This window comes from Nansenia antarctica (genome assembly GCF_963989245.1).
Source record: "Nansenia antarctica genome assembly, chromosome: 19".
Classification (NCBI taxonomy): Eukaryota; Metazoa; Chordata; class Actinopteri; order Argentiniformes; family Microstomatidae; genus Nansenia; species Nansenia antarctica.
The window spans coordinates 7,666,098-7,682,510 of record NC_137692.1 but is presented as its reverse complement, the minus strand read 5'-3'; the positions used below and the strand labels follow the sequence as shown (position 1 = coordinate 7,682,510).

Genomic DNA, 16,413 nt, shown 5'->3' with positions numbered 1-16,413 from the left:
GTAGTCATGTGTGTCTCTATGTTTTTACAGTGAAAAAAAGGTGTGCTAAATTATGTATCTTTATTTCAGATGATCATTCTAGAATCTCCTTGAAGGCTGAGAATAACCATGGCAACTCAGATTACATCAACGCTAGCCCAATAGTGAGTATCAGTCAGCATCCAAAACTGACTTACCTTATGTATTATTCATTTAAGGTCTGCTGCTATTGTTAAAAGTGTACAGAGAACACCTGTTAAGAATTTATTTAATTTAAAAATGTAATTGGTTTTTGTGTCATTATTTAAACAATTGAAATCTCTTTGCCTTTGTTCTTGCACCTCAACATCTTGTGAAATAAGAGCAAGTCACATTCAGTGTTTTGAAATGGCTGTTCGATGAAGATATTCTACTTTTAACATTTGCATTCAAGTAGAACGTTGTGTTATTTAGACCAAATAAATGTTTCTTATGAACAAATCCAAAAAGGCACCAATATTGGAAAAGTGCAGAGGTTATTTTTTGGTATTTTGCACAATGAATGCCGGTTATGATTTCCCCTGAGGCTGCTTGAGAAGATTCCATTAAAAAGAACAGGAAACTATGCATTTCAAATACAGTCCAAAGATTCTGTGGATAGAGACGGGAATGTTTGTGCTAAAAGCCTATTACTGCATAGCACCAAACAGAGAAACTGGACATTTTAATACATTTACTTATTGCATTTTCTCCATTATTTCCTAAACAATGCATTCATGACGCCATAGCATTATTAGGTATTATCAGACAAATATTTACCTTGGACTACAAACCAAAGATTTTCTATTTGTTGTGGGAAAATCTGTAAGATCCATTGAAACCCATCTCTCCAAATGTACTGTACCGTATAGGTGGGCAGCAGAAGAAAGAAATCAACCAAATGATCTCTCTCCTGTTTCTTTGCACCGTTTCTAAAGGAAAACAAAGAAATGGCAATGCACACACACAGACACACACTTCATTTTCCACCCCTGTTGCTATTAGTAGTCAGAGTGTAGTAATGGCTGATGCAGTGCTGTACGGATGAAAGGATAGTAATTACACCACAACGGGACCCCTGGCTGAGCCCAGCAAAACTGTGATAATTATGTCTGTCAATGCTCCTTCTTCCTCCTCATTAGCTGCAGGGAAGTGGTCCACAAGTAAATAATGTGTCGTCCTTTTCTTGGAATTCAGGGTCAGGGGAAGCAAGAGAGCCATCTCTCTACCCAAGAGTCAGAGGGGTGAGACCAGAAAAATAACCAGGAACAATTTCTATCTGTCCCTCACTTCTGACATCTGAGTACTGTCATTGTACATTGTCATTAGTGTGAGGGTTAGCTTAAAGGAATCCAGCACATATGTGGTCAGAACCATAGCGGACCACCAGCCTTTGTCTTCTGGACCTTACAGCCCTGTGACTCCTTTATTCTCTTAAATGGGGGGGGGGGGGTGTCATTGTGACATCATGATGTCTGTGATTCTACTGATGGTCTCAGATACACTTACAGTAGTCCATAATGTAATCTAGTTTTTGGTGAGAACTTGTTCTCAGAGAAACCTGACATTTGTCTTTGAACTTAGGCTTGGACTACACGTATATGGATATTTTAAGTTAAATGTTTCCTTGTTTAAAAAAAAAACTCCACACCACAAAAATATCTCTGTCCATACGAAAAGCCAAAACTGAACACGATCGCCCCTAAAGCCTACAATGCCATGCCAGGCCAGTAGGTGTCGATAAGCAAAATGTCAAATACCGTAGAAGAACGTTCTGGGCATGCGCAGTCAGTTGTAATCAAACGGCAGCAGTGACTCATAACGGAAACAGACCAAACTCTTTGAAACAGACAGAAAAGAAAAGTACAAAACAGGATACTCAATACACTCAATAGGATTTTTTTTTATTTCTTCACTTTTTTTATCAGTTTAGAGAAATCTCAGTTTATGTGAGTGAAAACGCTGTATTTGTATGGTTGAGAGGCCCAATTGTACAAAGAAATGTGTGAAAAATATCCATATACGTGTAGTCCAGGCCTGAGATTTTGGGATGTTTTACTGAAAGGCAAGATGACACTATATTTGGATGGCAATGTTCCCTTTAAACAAGCTATCAAACCAAAGGACCTTTCTTTTGTTACAATGCTGTTTTTCATGGTCTATCTCTTTTCACCAGTGGTTTTTTTTAACGGTGATTGGAGGACGGAAGGGCCACAGAAATATGGGACCACCTTTTCATGTCCAGGCTTTAGTATTCATGCAGTGAAGTCAGCGCCTAACTACTGGATGTCTGTGCCCTTGAGATTGGCTAAACAGAGCAAGTGCACTCATTTTCAGCACAAGTCTTTTTATTCATTTCAGAAAGAGAAAAAGAAATCAATCTGTGGAATGGCCACTAGGCCAGATGAAGTGTGATGCTAACAAAGCAGCACTAGCTAATTGAGGTGATAAAGCAGTGGAAAGGGAAAGAGAAAGGGCATTCATTCCTTGAGCTTTTCTTGAAAATGCCATTTAGAATAACATCCCCGGCAACAGGATTTCAGGTGATTTTACAATCTGTATTAGAAAGTCATGCACTTTTAAATGGACTATCTTAGCGGCTTATGCTGCACATCTGTCATCAGAGTGATTAGTTAGACCAGTAATCATCTCCCTTTAGTCTGAGCTAATATAACTACCCTGATATCTCATAAAGAAAGAAGTTCATAAAAGAGGAGTAGGCCATTAAAGCCAATCTACTGGGTGCGTGTCATGGTATTATCTGTCTCCTCTGTAATTGCTCCCACCCTAAATTGCTCCCTGTAACAATTAGCGGTTGTGCTGCACAATTGCATCCATTTCCATAGTAATGGGAGTGGATGTCACTTGCTGGAACGTTAGATCAAGGATAGATTTCAACACAAAGGTTTGTCCCTGTCTTTGCTTTACCAAGATACATACTGTACACGTGCTGAATTAAGATACATAGTGTACACGTGCTGAATTAAGATACATAGTGTACACGTACTGAATTAAGATACATAGTGTACACGTGCTGAACTAAAATACATACATACTGTACACGTGCTGAATTAAGATACATAGTGTACACGTACTGAATTAAGATACATAGTGTACACGTGCTGAACTAAGATACATAGTGTACACGTGCTGAATTAAGATACATACATACTGTACACGTGCTGAATTAAGATACATAGTGTACACATACTGAATTAAGATACATAGTGTACACGTGCTGAACTAAGATACATAGTGTACACGTGCTGAATTAAGATACATACATACTGTACACGTGCTGAATTAAGATACATAGTGTACACATACTGAATTAAGATACATAGTGTGCACGTGCTGAACTAAGATACATAGTGTACACGTGCTGAATTAAGATACATAGTGTACACGTGCTGAATTAAGATACATAGTGTACACGTGCTGAACTAAGATACATAGTGTACACGTGCTGAATTAAGATACATAGTGTACACGTGCTGTATTAAGATACATACATACTGTACACGTGCTGAATTAAGATACATAATGTACACGTGCTGAATTAAGATACATAGTGTACACGTGCTGAATTAAGATACATACATACTGTACACGTGCTGAATTAAGATACATAGTGTACACGTGCTGAACTAAGATACATAGTGTACACGTGCTGAATTAAGATACGTACATACTGTACACGTGCTGAATTAAGATACATACATACTGTACACGTGCTGAACTAAGATACATAGTGTACACGTGCTGAATTAAGATACGTACATACTGTACACGTGCTGAATTAAGATACATAGGGCCGGTTTCACAGACAAGGCGTAAGCCTAATCCTAGACTAAAAAATATCTTCAATGGAGATTTTACATTGAAAGTGTGATTTAGTCCAGGACTAGGCTTAAGCCTTGTCTCTGAAACCGGCCCATAGTGTACACGTGCTGAATTAAGATACGTACATACTGTACACGTGCTGAATTAAGATACATAGTGTACACGTGCTGAATTAAGATACATAGTGTACACGTGCTGAACTAAGATACGTACATACTGTACACGTGCTGAATTAAGATACCTACATACTGTACACGTGCTGAACTAAGATACATAGTGTACACGTGCTGAACTAAGATACATAGTGTACACGTGCTGAACTCGTGCACACTTTAAACAACTTGATGGAGCCTCACACCCTTTATAAGACTTCCATAGTCATGTATAGGCAAATGTCATACTAGGCAAAGTGTTTTATAATCCGTTATAAATTATTTGTGAAGCATCTAGGTTGGCGTTATACAAGATGAAGAAATACAGTATACTGCATGTGTTATCTCAAAAAGCTGATCTCAAAAGGCAAGACTATTGCACCAACCATGTACTTCACAGTACTGTACAGTATATGTATGAAAGCACAGTAAAGAACAGGTACATACTGTATGTTATATAAAGAACAGGTACATACTGTATGTTATATAAAGAACAGGTACATACTGTATGTTATATAAAGAACAGGTACATACTGTATGTTATATAAAGAACAGGTACATACTGTATGTTATATAAAGAACAGGTACATACTGTATGTTATATAAAGAACAGGTACATACTGTATGTTATATAAAGAACAGGTACATACTGTATGTTATATAAAGAACAGGTACATACTGTATGCTCTCTGTAAGTTCTAGCGGTAAATCAGTACAGATGGGAACCAAAGTGTTTATTTTGAGAATACAAATGCTCTGCACCCTTTCACTACATATTCATGCTGCTTGAAGTGTGTTTGAGTGATGGGCTCACAGACGCACTGTAGCTGCACTCCAATCAGCTAAATAGAAAGCAGGAGCAAGCATGAACTCCTCACAAGAGCAAACATCTTCCTCTCCTCTGAAAGGAAACAATGACTTTGTCTGTGGGAACAAAATGGCTGACTTCCAAAGGGTTTACCCATGTCTCCTCTATTCTATGTACCCTCTTTACCATAGGCATGACTCATTGACCCTCTTTACCATAGGCATGACTCATTGACCCTCTTTACCATAGGCATGACTCATTGACCCTCTTTACCATAGGCATGACTCGTTTTGAGATGTACATGCTATGTGTTCCCCTTTGTCCCCTCCCTCATACTAATATGAATGGGTGGTAAATGTGAATGGGTGGTAAAGGCCAGGGTCTCACACTATTGATATCAGACCTCCTGCATTGTCTCTTTAAAACAGACTCCACACAAAGACACAGAGCTCCAGGGGCAAATTGCAGAACTCTTTCTGTCTGTCTCCCTCATCCTCCGTATCTCTGGGTCTGCATGCCAACACACACACACACATGCACACACACACACACACACACACACACACACACACACACATCTCTATCCTCCGCCCACCCCTCTCCTGTAGCCTCTGTGACATTCGTTGACTACCATCAATAACACGTCAGAGTGGAGATACACATGAGGTTTACTACTACTACCTCTAATCAGAAGCATTAAGGAATCGCCATGCCTGGAGGATGGAAGGGGGAAGTGACAGAGGGAAGAGAGAGAGATAGAGAGAGAGAGGAGGATGGCTAGAGTGAACAAATAAATGTGGAGACAGAAATGGAGACCCTTAAGGGCAGAAGAAAAGAGGAATGGATCACTGTTGGACTCTGTCTTGATTGAAGCTCGCTATTTAAGCTCTACCTGCAAAGGTCCGAAATGCTGACCACTGTGCTCATATATTCCCAAACCTGAGCAGTATTGGAACAATGGCCCTTGTCTGTAGAAATGTAAGGTTGTTTTATATCAGAGTCTTTTGATGTAGGTTATGAAATAAAGTGGGCAAAGATTTTCTCACTGTCAAAGTCAATGCATATCAAATACACTGACAGTATGTTTTTGTGGTATGATTTCCTAGTGGTCCTCGTACTCAGGCACGTGTTGACCTTTTACCTTCTCCCAGATGGACCATGAACCCCGTAACCCCACGTACATCTCCTCACAAGGCCCGTTGCCCTCAACTGTGGCAGACTTCTGGCAGGTAAACTACAACCGTTCATGAATTTATGCCATCTGTTTCTGTGTATCAGAGTCACTGTTGATGAATCTATCAAGGGTTAGTTAACTGCATATTAGTTTGTATTGCTGTTTATTATAACATATTGCACAAATTATGATGTCATATTATACATTACAAATGACAGTAGACTGAAAATACAAAAGGAATTGGTAGCTTGCCATTAAACTACAGTACCTTGAACCACACTGGTGAATATAGAGGTACGTATATAATATAGAGGTATATAATATAGAGGTATATAATATAGAGGTATATAATATAGAGGTATATAATATAGAGGTATATAATATAGATGTATATAATATAGAGGTATATAATATAGAGGTATATAATATAGAGGTATATAATATAGAGGTGTATCATATAGAGGTATATCATATAGAGGTATATCATATAGAGGTATATAATATAGAGGTATATAATATAGAGATATATAATATAGAGGTATATCATATAGAGGTATATCATATAGAGGTATATCATATAGAGGTATATCATATAGAGGTATATAATATAGAGGTATATAATATAGAGGTATGGAGCAATTATGCATAGTTGCCAAATGGTCTTATGCATTGCTGGGGAAGTAGCAGTGTGATTAAGAGGACCATGGCTCCCATACAGTAAAGGTCATCTATCAGCTGTGCTACTGCGTCCACAACATGGAGGCATGGACTACAGACACTGACATACCAGTTGGCCCTGTATTCACTATACTGAGATGTTTATAATACCATACAACACCTTGTTCATTTTGCTGTATGTTGCCTATATGTAGGTCCCCATTCAACTAAAAGCAGAATTGTGTTCTTGTAATGTTAGGCAGATGTTGATTTAATAGAAGTGTGAACTGTGATGTCTGTTAATGGTTGCTTGCTGAAACAAACTTCTAGAGTGGTGTCAGGTTAGGCTTGATCGTGACAGAGAAACTATGCTTTTATCTAACCATTATGTTGTCCCATTGTTTGAAAAGTGCATGTTGATTGAGTGCACTGTTCAAATTGGCTTTGGTTAATGTGCTGTTGCCACATTTTAATGTTACATTTGCAAGTGCCTCATATGAACATGTTGGTAATTGTTTGTTTGCGTGTATGTTTATTTATTTGTTCATGTTATCAGCTGAATAACATATAACAGCATATCCACTATCTTCATTTAGTTTTCACTATCAGCCATTTACAGCTGAATTTGGCTCAGTTTGGCAACTCTAAAACTATCTTATTGAAACTTAAAATTATGCCTAGACTGATTGACATATTATTGTGAAATCATGCCTTTGAATAAGTAGCCTAATTGTAGTCTTTTTATTTTCAAAATAGTTTCCTTGGCCTTTGAAAACCCGTTCTCTCCAAATAAACATACAGAACAACATTAGTGGGCACATGCAAATCGTCCGTGCGAGAGGCCAGTCTTTAGCTTTTGTCCGTCTAATCCGGGCCGGGCTCCTGCAGCGGTCTCAAAGCCTCTGTCTGTCTAATCCTCCTCCCCCCCCTCCCCCCCTCGCCTCTCTGCACCCCCAGCCGCTCTCCTCTATCCCTGGCTATTACCTCAGCTCCACTGGGGCCTCACCCCCCCTCCACTCTGTCCTTAGAGTTCAGTGGAATAGCCAATCAGCATGAGGTCAAAGAGCTCTCTCAAACACGGACTGGAGGCTGTTCTCATTTAAAGGCATGTATTTATTACATGCAGAAGAGCATATAGAACATGATTTCAACATTTACAACAGATAGTCAATACCAACAAAACCCTGAAACCCCAAACTAGTAACACCTGACCTTTTTATGCAATTTGGCACTGTGAATGTATAAACTGAAAGTGCTTTCGAATTGAATCAAACCATGCAGCTGGTGAAACCGGGAACAAGTCGGCAACCAATCAAATTGTTCAGACAATTTTGTCAAGCCAAAATATTGCAATGCAATGGATTCGGTCAGTAATCCCCACTACTACCTAGTTTAACTAGAACACTACTTTACATTGTTAGCAGGCTCACAAAACAAGTTGTGTTAGTTGACGAGTGAGTGTGTCATTATTTTCAACGTTGACATTATTGAACATTTTCTGAATAAAAGTCTGAACATTTGATTGGCTGCCAACTTGTTCCCGGTTTCACCAGCTGCTGTCATATTTATTAAGTTCATATCATTTATTTCAAGCTGATATATTCTAAAATTATCAGAGACAATAAAATATCCTGTGTGACACATGGTAATTTGAACATGGACTGACGTTGGCACAGTTGGCACAGTGTGGCTCGTAATGTTTCCGCTGGGCAGAATCACAGAGGTGTGTGATCCGTTTACAGGCAGGACTATTGTATTTTTATTGCTCCCATAAAACCAATGTTTCTCCCTCATTTTCCTAATGGCCGCAGTGGGCCTTTCTATCTTCCAAGGACACATTAGATAGTGATAAGATGAAATGGAGCAGATCAGTTGATCTAGCTCAGACTTCTGACAGGGGAGGGAATGTACAACACTGTGAGACCCCCCCCCCCCCCACACACACACACACACACACACACACACACACACACACACACACACACCCTCATCTACTACTGCATTGATCACACATCTAGATAATTACTGTAATGTTGTTTCACATGCCCAGGGTGGAGTCAGTGTAAATTATTTGTTTCTGAATAATAAGCATTTAAATGGGGGGGATAAGATTTTGTATCATTATGATGACAAAGACCTCTTCATGTTCTGTGGCGTATTGGTCAATACTGTTGTTGTGTTTCTGTTGAATTATCTCAAATGAGGCCAGTTCATCTGCACATCCCTAGATCTGACTGGGCCCTGTGTTCTCCTCTGTCCCCAGATGGTGTGGGAGAGTGGCTGTGTGGTCATGGTCATGCTCACCCCCCTCTCTGAGAACGGAGTCAAGCAGTGTCACCACTACTGGCCAGACGAGGGCTCTGACATCTACCACATCTATGAGGTGCTAATCACCTGGGTTCTCTCTTTCTACAATTGATCGCTCATCTTCATTTTCATAAATGCCCCTTTCATAGGTCTGTAGCTGTTATGGTCTTTCATAGGTCTGTAGCTGTTATGGTCTTTCATAGGTCTGTAGCTGTTATGGTCTTTCATAGGTCTGTAGCTGTTATGGTCCAGGGGTAGAATTGCAGATGCTGTATAACTGTTGGGTGAGTACACCGCTCACTCCGACCTGTGTCCTTCTCTGTGAAGGTCAACCTGGTGTCAGAGCACATCTGGTGCGAGGACTTCCTGGTCAGGAGCTTCTACCTGAAGAACCTGCAGAACAACGAGACGCGCACTGTCACCCAGTTCCACTTCCTGTCCTGGATGGACCGCAGCATCCCAGACTCGGCCAGAACCCTGCTGGACTTCCGCAGGTAGGGCACCTGCAGCCCTTCAGGCTCTCTGGAGCTCAGTGAGACCCTACAGGCCTGCTGCTCAGTGTGTGTCTGACTCTCCTCTCTACTCTGGACTTAATGAGATGTCCTTTAGTTGGTGTCCTCCTGCTACAGAACCTGTCAGGTCCTATTCTCTGTTGTTGATCTTCTCCCTCTCCTCCTGTAGAGAATGTGTGATGTTGATCTTCTCCCTCTCCTCCTGTAGAGAATGTGTGATGTTGTTCTTCTCCCTCTCCTCCTGTAGAGAATGTGTGATGTTGATCTTCTCCCTCTCCTCCTGTAGAGAATGTGTGATGTTGCTTCAGAACGCCCTGTATTCCCACTCTGTTTCTTTGATTGTGCGCCTATGTGTCCTCCTGCTCTTGTGGCGCAGCAAATTAACAGCCTGCATGTCATGGCTTGTCTTGAAAAAAAGAAAAATAACTTAGTTTGAACTTATTTCAAATAGCCAATTAAATGGGAGATGTCTTGCTAAAAACATTAGCAAATTGAGGGGCCAGTGAGTGAATAACCTCTCCCTGTTCTTCTTCTGATGTGTGCTGGCAGAAGAGCTCAATAGGCCCCCTGGGAAAGCCCTGCAGGAATTGGAAAATCCCTCCAAATGAGGATATGTGTCTCAGATGTGTGAACTTAGGTCCTCCTCCTCTTGCCATTCAGATTAAAGAAAACAATAATAACAAGTGTTTCATTCTGCTGCAAGACATTGGTGCCATATTTTGAACAGAAAGTAAAGTGACATAGAAACAAGACAGAAACTCTAATATCCAAAATGTGTGAAATCTAGCGCTAACAGACTAGCAATATGTACTGGAATGTGATGATTTATTATGGTATATTCAGCTGAACTCTCTAGACCACATCAGAGCTCAATCACAGGATAGCTGATGTGGTGACATTATGTTTTATAACAAGTACAGCACACTGCTGTGGAAAACCTTGTTCTGCTAGTAGGTCTAATTAGAGTTTCTCCAGACACTTTAGAGAGGTGTCACCATGCTACAGGGTAATAGCAGATCCTTTAGAGAGGTGTCACCATGCTACAGGGTAATAGCAGATCCATCCTCTCAGCTTCTCACACTACAATAGATACTCCAGCGCCGCTAAACATGCAGACACATGGTTTTGGTGGTTTTGGTGGTTTTGGTGGTTTTGGCCAACTCTGTATAAAGCGGTTGCCAGTGTCATTTTTGTGATGTTGCAGCTAGTAATATGAGCCCAGTTGCATAGTCACAAAAGTGATCATTGGAAACTGTGTCTCTTCAGCCAGGCCTGCGCACACGCTCTCTCACTCTTCCTCTCACCTCTCCCCTTCTGTTTGCATGAGAACACCCACTTACTCTGCTCACTCTCAAATACCCACTTACTCTGCTCACTCTGAAATACCCAAAATGCCCGTCAGTTTTCACTTGTCATTTTATTTGTTTTATTTTTGTAACATTGTTCATGTAATTGCCAAATCTAAGAAGGCACACGTTTGAGGTCACAAATGATCAAAATCTACTAACAAAGTATAGTATAAAAAGAAGAATTGAAATCATCTCAGAGAATGTTTTGTCTAAAAGGGAAAAATGAAGAAAAAAATTGCAGGGCCAACGTAGTCAGTTTCCATGGTAACAGAGGAGTGTAAGAGGCTTGTTGGCCCCACCGTGCCTCTGGTGTGTAACATTCATAATTGGGCAAGGTTAATGCGTCGCGGATCACAACATCTTGCCACTGCATCTATCATCGCTGTAAATACATGTCACAATATGGTTTTAAATTATGCTCCATTCATTTTCATTGTTCGACATGGACTTCTTTGTCCTCAAATTATTGTGATTGACAGTGGATTGTCTAAGAATTATTTTATTTTATTTCAATTTTGGTTCAATTAATTTTTATTCCATCCAGGATTTATACTGTACATACATTATACATCCTACACATATACTGTACATACATTATACATCATATATATACTGTACATACATTATACATCATATATATACTGTACATACATTATACATCATATATATATATACTGTACATACATTATACATCATATATATACTGTACATACATTATACATCATATATATACTGTACATACATTATACATCATATATATATATACTGTACATACATTATACATCATATATATACTGTACATACATTATACATCATATATATACTGTACATACATTATACATCATATATATACTGTACATACATTATACATCATATTTATACTGTACATACATTATACATCATATACACATACTTAGACTGAAGCTCCTTGAAAGAATCCAAGAACAACACTGAAAAACACTACTGTCCCCCCAAGTGTACTGTTTATCTCAATATCAGTGGTATCAAACCAAAATATTATCCTTTTTTGCAAGTCATTCAGGCATACATGTATTTTCAGGAATTGCTGTGAAGCTTGACATTAACAGCACACTTTTTCCTGTTTCATTACAGAAAGGTTAACAAGTGCTACCGGGGCCGATCTTGTCCAATAATTGTCCACTGCAGGCAAGTATACATAATCATAACCATGTTACAAACTATAAGGAAGCTGAATGGCTGTGTATAGACAAGAACAAAAACGTGTTTACAGTAGACAGAGTTAAGTGAAGTATGAATCGGTTAATCTTCCTCATTATATTTACACTAATGCATACCTTATGGAAATGATATGGAAGATACTAGCTCATTTTGTTTAGCTATTTACGTTTAAATGACAGTCCTACAAAAGCAGGTACCTGCCTGGCCATGTTTTCTAGTCAGTGGTGTTCAGTAATGTGTGGAGGGAGTGTGGTCAGTAATGTGTGGAGGGAGTGTGGTCGTCCAGTAATGTGTGGACGGAGTGTGGTCAGTAGTGTGTGGAGGGAGTGTGGTCAGTAATGTGGTCAGTAGTGTGTGGAGGGAGTGTGGTCGGTAATGTGTGGAGGGAGTGTGGTCAGTAATGTGTGGAGGGAGTGTGGTCAGTAATGTGTGGAGGGAGTGTGGTCAGTAATGTGTGGAGGGAGTGTGGTCAGTAATGTGGTCAGTAGTGTGAGGAGGGAGTGTGGTCAGTAATGTGGTCAGTAGTGTGAGGAGGGAGTGTGGTCAGTAGTGTGTGGAGGGAGTGTGGTCAGTAATGTGAGGGAGTGTGGTCGGCCGTAGTGGTCTCCAGATGAGGGAGATGGAAGGAGTAGCAGTGAATTAATGAAACACAAGTGCTCAGGCCACTCTCCTGTTTTATTGGCTTGCCTTTATTAGAGAGATATGCACTCCTTGTTTGCAATTAACATGCAAACCGATTGAATGCCCAACGGGCACAAAGAGAGGCTTTTCATAAGGCTATCTCTGGAGTAATGGAAAAAGCAGGCTTTCCAAAGCCGCTCTCTAATGGCCTCTGGCCTCCCAGCCTCTCCTCTGCTCCTGAGGTTTCTGCATTTAAAAGCTTTTGTCCCTTGTGTGCTTCCCAAACCAGTCCTCACTGCGCAATAGCCAAAGAAGTGCACAACACACACACACACACACACACACACACACACACTTTTTAGTTTGAGTTTTTAGTTTTTTGAGAATAAAACATGAAAACATTTTCAAACGTTTTTTTCATATCGATAATTCCCTTTACCTCATGGCTTTTTACTGCTGATTTGAATATTATTTGACCTAACGTAGTTATTTATTTAAAATACACTATTACAGAGTTTCTAAATTAGCAATTTGTTTTTTGTGTAAGAGGCAAATACTCTGGTATTGAGTGAAGCTGGTTTTGGTCTTTTCCTGCTGGGCTAATGAGCCCCCCCCCCCTCTCTCTCTCTGTCTGTCTCTGGTTGTTTGCAGTGACGGGGCCGGCAGAAGCGGAACGTACATTCTGATTGACATGGTCCTCAATAGGATGGCTAAAGGTAGGAGTCGATAGGTTCCCTTTTCACTCTTTTTACTTAGGGTTAGTTGTTGCTGTAGCAACTCCAAAGCCTCCAATTTTGACTTAGGCCTCTGCTGAATACTCAGGAACCTCCAGAAAGGCAGAAAGGCAGAAAGGCAGAAAGGCAGAGGGAAACCATGGAGACTCATATAACTGAAATACATTTGCATAAATCCTCATAACAAAACATCAATCAGTGCCGGGAGGGAATTTCTATATGTATTTCTTGTAGTTGGTTACAAAAAAAGTGATTATTGTTCAGTCAATACTGTCAAATGTCTGTTCAGAAATATAAAAAAAAAATAATATTGTTACACATATTGATCTATTTTCAATGTGTTTTCAGTATCATAATGTTACGCATACATTCAGATGTGACATTGGGTTTGGTCTATTGTTGAATTCTGTGAGAGATGTGTCTGACACCAGGCTCAGTATTGTAGAATCAGAGATAACTGCAGCAGAGACAGACGCTTCCCCCTGCCCTCCTGCCCCATGTCCCCCCACTGCAGCCCCACCCCATCAACTCAGGTCATCATCCAGACATCTGGCCCTGACCCTGGCCTTCCCCCACTGTGTGTGAGTGTGTGTGTGTGTGTGTGTGTGTGTGTGTGTGTGTGTGTGTGTGCGTGCGTGCGTGCGTGCGTGCGTGCGTGCGTGCGTGCGTGCGTGCGTGCGTGCGTGCGTGCGTGCGTGCGTGCGTGCGTGTGTGCCTATGGGTGGCAGATGTATGAATGATTTGAAATCTCTTGACCTAACCACCATGGCTTGAAGACTAAAGGGCAGTGTTAGGGCAGCCTGGTCTTTCTGGGTGTGGGCTTTCTCAGGCTGTCAAACTCATCCCTTGGCTGGGACGAGTTCTAGGATTTAGGCTAGTTTGAGGCTCACCTCACCTATCATCCCATGGTCTCAAACGTGATAAAAATAAAAATAAAAAAAATGTTTTTAACAAAGATGCTCTCCCTCTCCTCTTTCTCCTCTTTTTCTTTTCCATCTCTCCTCCAGAATGAATAGTACCATGAATAGTGTACCAGAATGCCATTTACCTCCAAAGCCTTTTCTTGTAGGGGGGTTTCTCCTCTCCTAGACTTGGGAATCCAACAGTGTTGGAGCACTTTGAGCTGGGAGTCCAGCTGCATTAACTGGCACTTCCTTCTCCCTCCTCCTTTCAAAAACATCTTAAAAAGCGTGGGGGATTTTTTTTTCTCTCTCTCTCACTCTCTCTCACTTTTTATTTTTTTGCAAGTGAATCTCAAATGAGTCCTTGTATCTCCCAGTCCCAGTTTATGAGAGCTCCAACAATAGTCTGCTTGTTTAAGTCATTCAAGCTAACGGTGAAAAAAGACTTCTAATCAGAGTTCATTGCAGCTTTGCATCACTCAGTCTGTTAAATCCACTCCAGAACAACATACTGTTGCTTGCTCATGTTACTTTCTGTGAGTGTGAAAATGACACAACAAATTCATCATTTGATTTCCTCTCACAAACCATGTCTCTCAGAGACAGGAGAGAAGACTACTGTTGCTGCTGGTGCTTAGTGTGGATGTTACAGCTGGATGTCCTACAGAGCCACCACTACTATGCAATATTGTTAAACCTCATGTTCTACAGTCTCTTTAATTGCACCATCATACAAATGCCCCCCAAAAATCCCTTGTGTTGCATATATTATTTTATTGAAAAACAGTCTGTGTCTTTTTGCCAAGTCTTTCTAGGGATGAATGTAATAATGTTCAATCGTTGCACGGTTCCAAAGGGAGCGGGTAGAAAGGGAGATTGACAGATGTGAGCTGGATTACCCTGCTGCTTTGAACTCAGTCCAATGTGCGGTCTGTTGCAGGTGCTAAAGAGATTGATATTGCCGCTACCCTGGAGCACTTGAGAGACCAAAGACCCGGCATGGTCCAGACAAAGGTAAAGTCTCTCACTCTCTAAGGGGGAGGGGGAGAGGGGGGGAGGTAAAGTCTCTCACTCTCTAAGGGGGAGGGGGAGAGGGGGGGAGGTCTCTCACTCTCTAAGGGGGAGAGGGGGGGAGGTAAAGTCTCTCACTCTCTAAGGGGGAGGGGGAGAGGGGGGGAGGTCTTTCACTCTCTAAGGGGGAGGGGGAGAGGGGGGGAGGTCTCTCACTCTCTAAGGGGGAGGGGGAGAGGGGGGAGGTCATGTCATGGTGAGGTCATGTCATTCAAACAGAGGTGCGCCTAGTTCACATGTAAGCACACAATAACGCAAGCCTTATTTTAGAGGAAATGATGGAGTGGTTAATAATTGCCTTAGGTTTTCAAGACAATTTATCTTTTGGAAGTAAGTGTTGTGTAAATGTGTCTGTGCTTCAGCCCAATGACAAGGCTTCTCATGGCAACATGTTTCCTTCCTCATCTTAGCTTACAGAAATGTCTCAGGGTGTCCAACGCACTATGCTACCAATATATTCTCCCTCTAGGACCAATTATTATGGTCAGTAGAATGCTAATGGGTATGTTATGGATATACATTATGGATGATATGGATGGAAATATAGTTTATTATAAATGGTAACATACTACAATAAATGTAATATGAAGTATAAATATAATTCTATACAATTGAGACAATGCTGCATTGAAGACTATACTAAACAATTGTTGATAAGACTTACTTCTACACAGTATTATCAGTGTATCCTCTATCAAGCTGCTATATAGACAGTATTACAAGTCTACACCCTCATGATGGCTATTTTCCAGAAATGTATTTATTTATTTGATTTATTCTGAATGTGTGGCCACTTTGAAGCATCTCATTACAAGGTAGTGGTTCTCTCAGGAGGATGTGTTTGGTGTGTATGTTTGTATGTTTTTTTTATGTTTGTATGTTTTTATCTGAATACAAATGATTGACACTGGGCTGCTATTGGTGTCATTTAAGACTGTGCATTTAGAATTTAGAACAACTCTGAAAATGAGTGTTCCTAAATGTTTTATATTTGTGCTTATTATTATTTAATCCTTATTTAATCTAGTCTTTATTTGCATCCCATTTAGGGGTGACTCAGCTGTCTAACAGATGATTGTTAGGGAT

At 40.5% G+C, this 16,413-nt stretch overlaps 1 protein-coding gene across 1 annotated transcript in view; it reads left to right on the top strand.

The window, feature by feature from the left end:
* The window catches only part of ptprn2 (protein tyrosine phosphatase receptor type N2), a gene marked incomplete at both ends in the record, with an annotated part of 271,437 nt that overhangs the window by 251,505 nt on the left and 3,519 nt on the right, over positions 1 to 16,413 (top strand). The window contains 7 exons of the mRNA XM_080548915.1: positions 70 to 143; positions 5,952 to 6,029; positions 8,895 to 9,014; positions 9,266 to 9,432; positions 11,913 to 11,966; positions 13,272 to 13,336; positions 15,197 to 15,270. Of these exons, the coding sequence (XP_080405041.1) occupies positions 70 to 143; positions 5,952 to 6,029; positions 8,895 to 9,014; positions 9,266 to 9,432; positions 11,913 to 11,966; positions 13,272 to 13,336; positions 15,197 to 15,270 (632 nt within the window). The remainder of the gene's footprint in view (positions 1 to 69; positions 144 to 5,951; positions 6,030 to 8,894; positions 9,015 to 9,265; positions 9,433 to 11,912; positions 11,967 to 13,271; positions 13,337 to 15,196; positions 15,271 to 16,413) is intronic.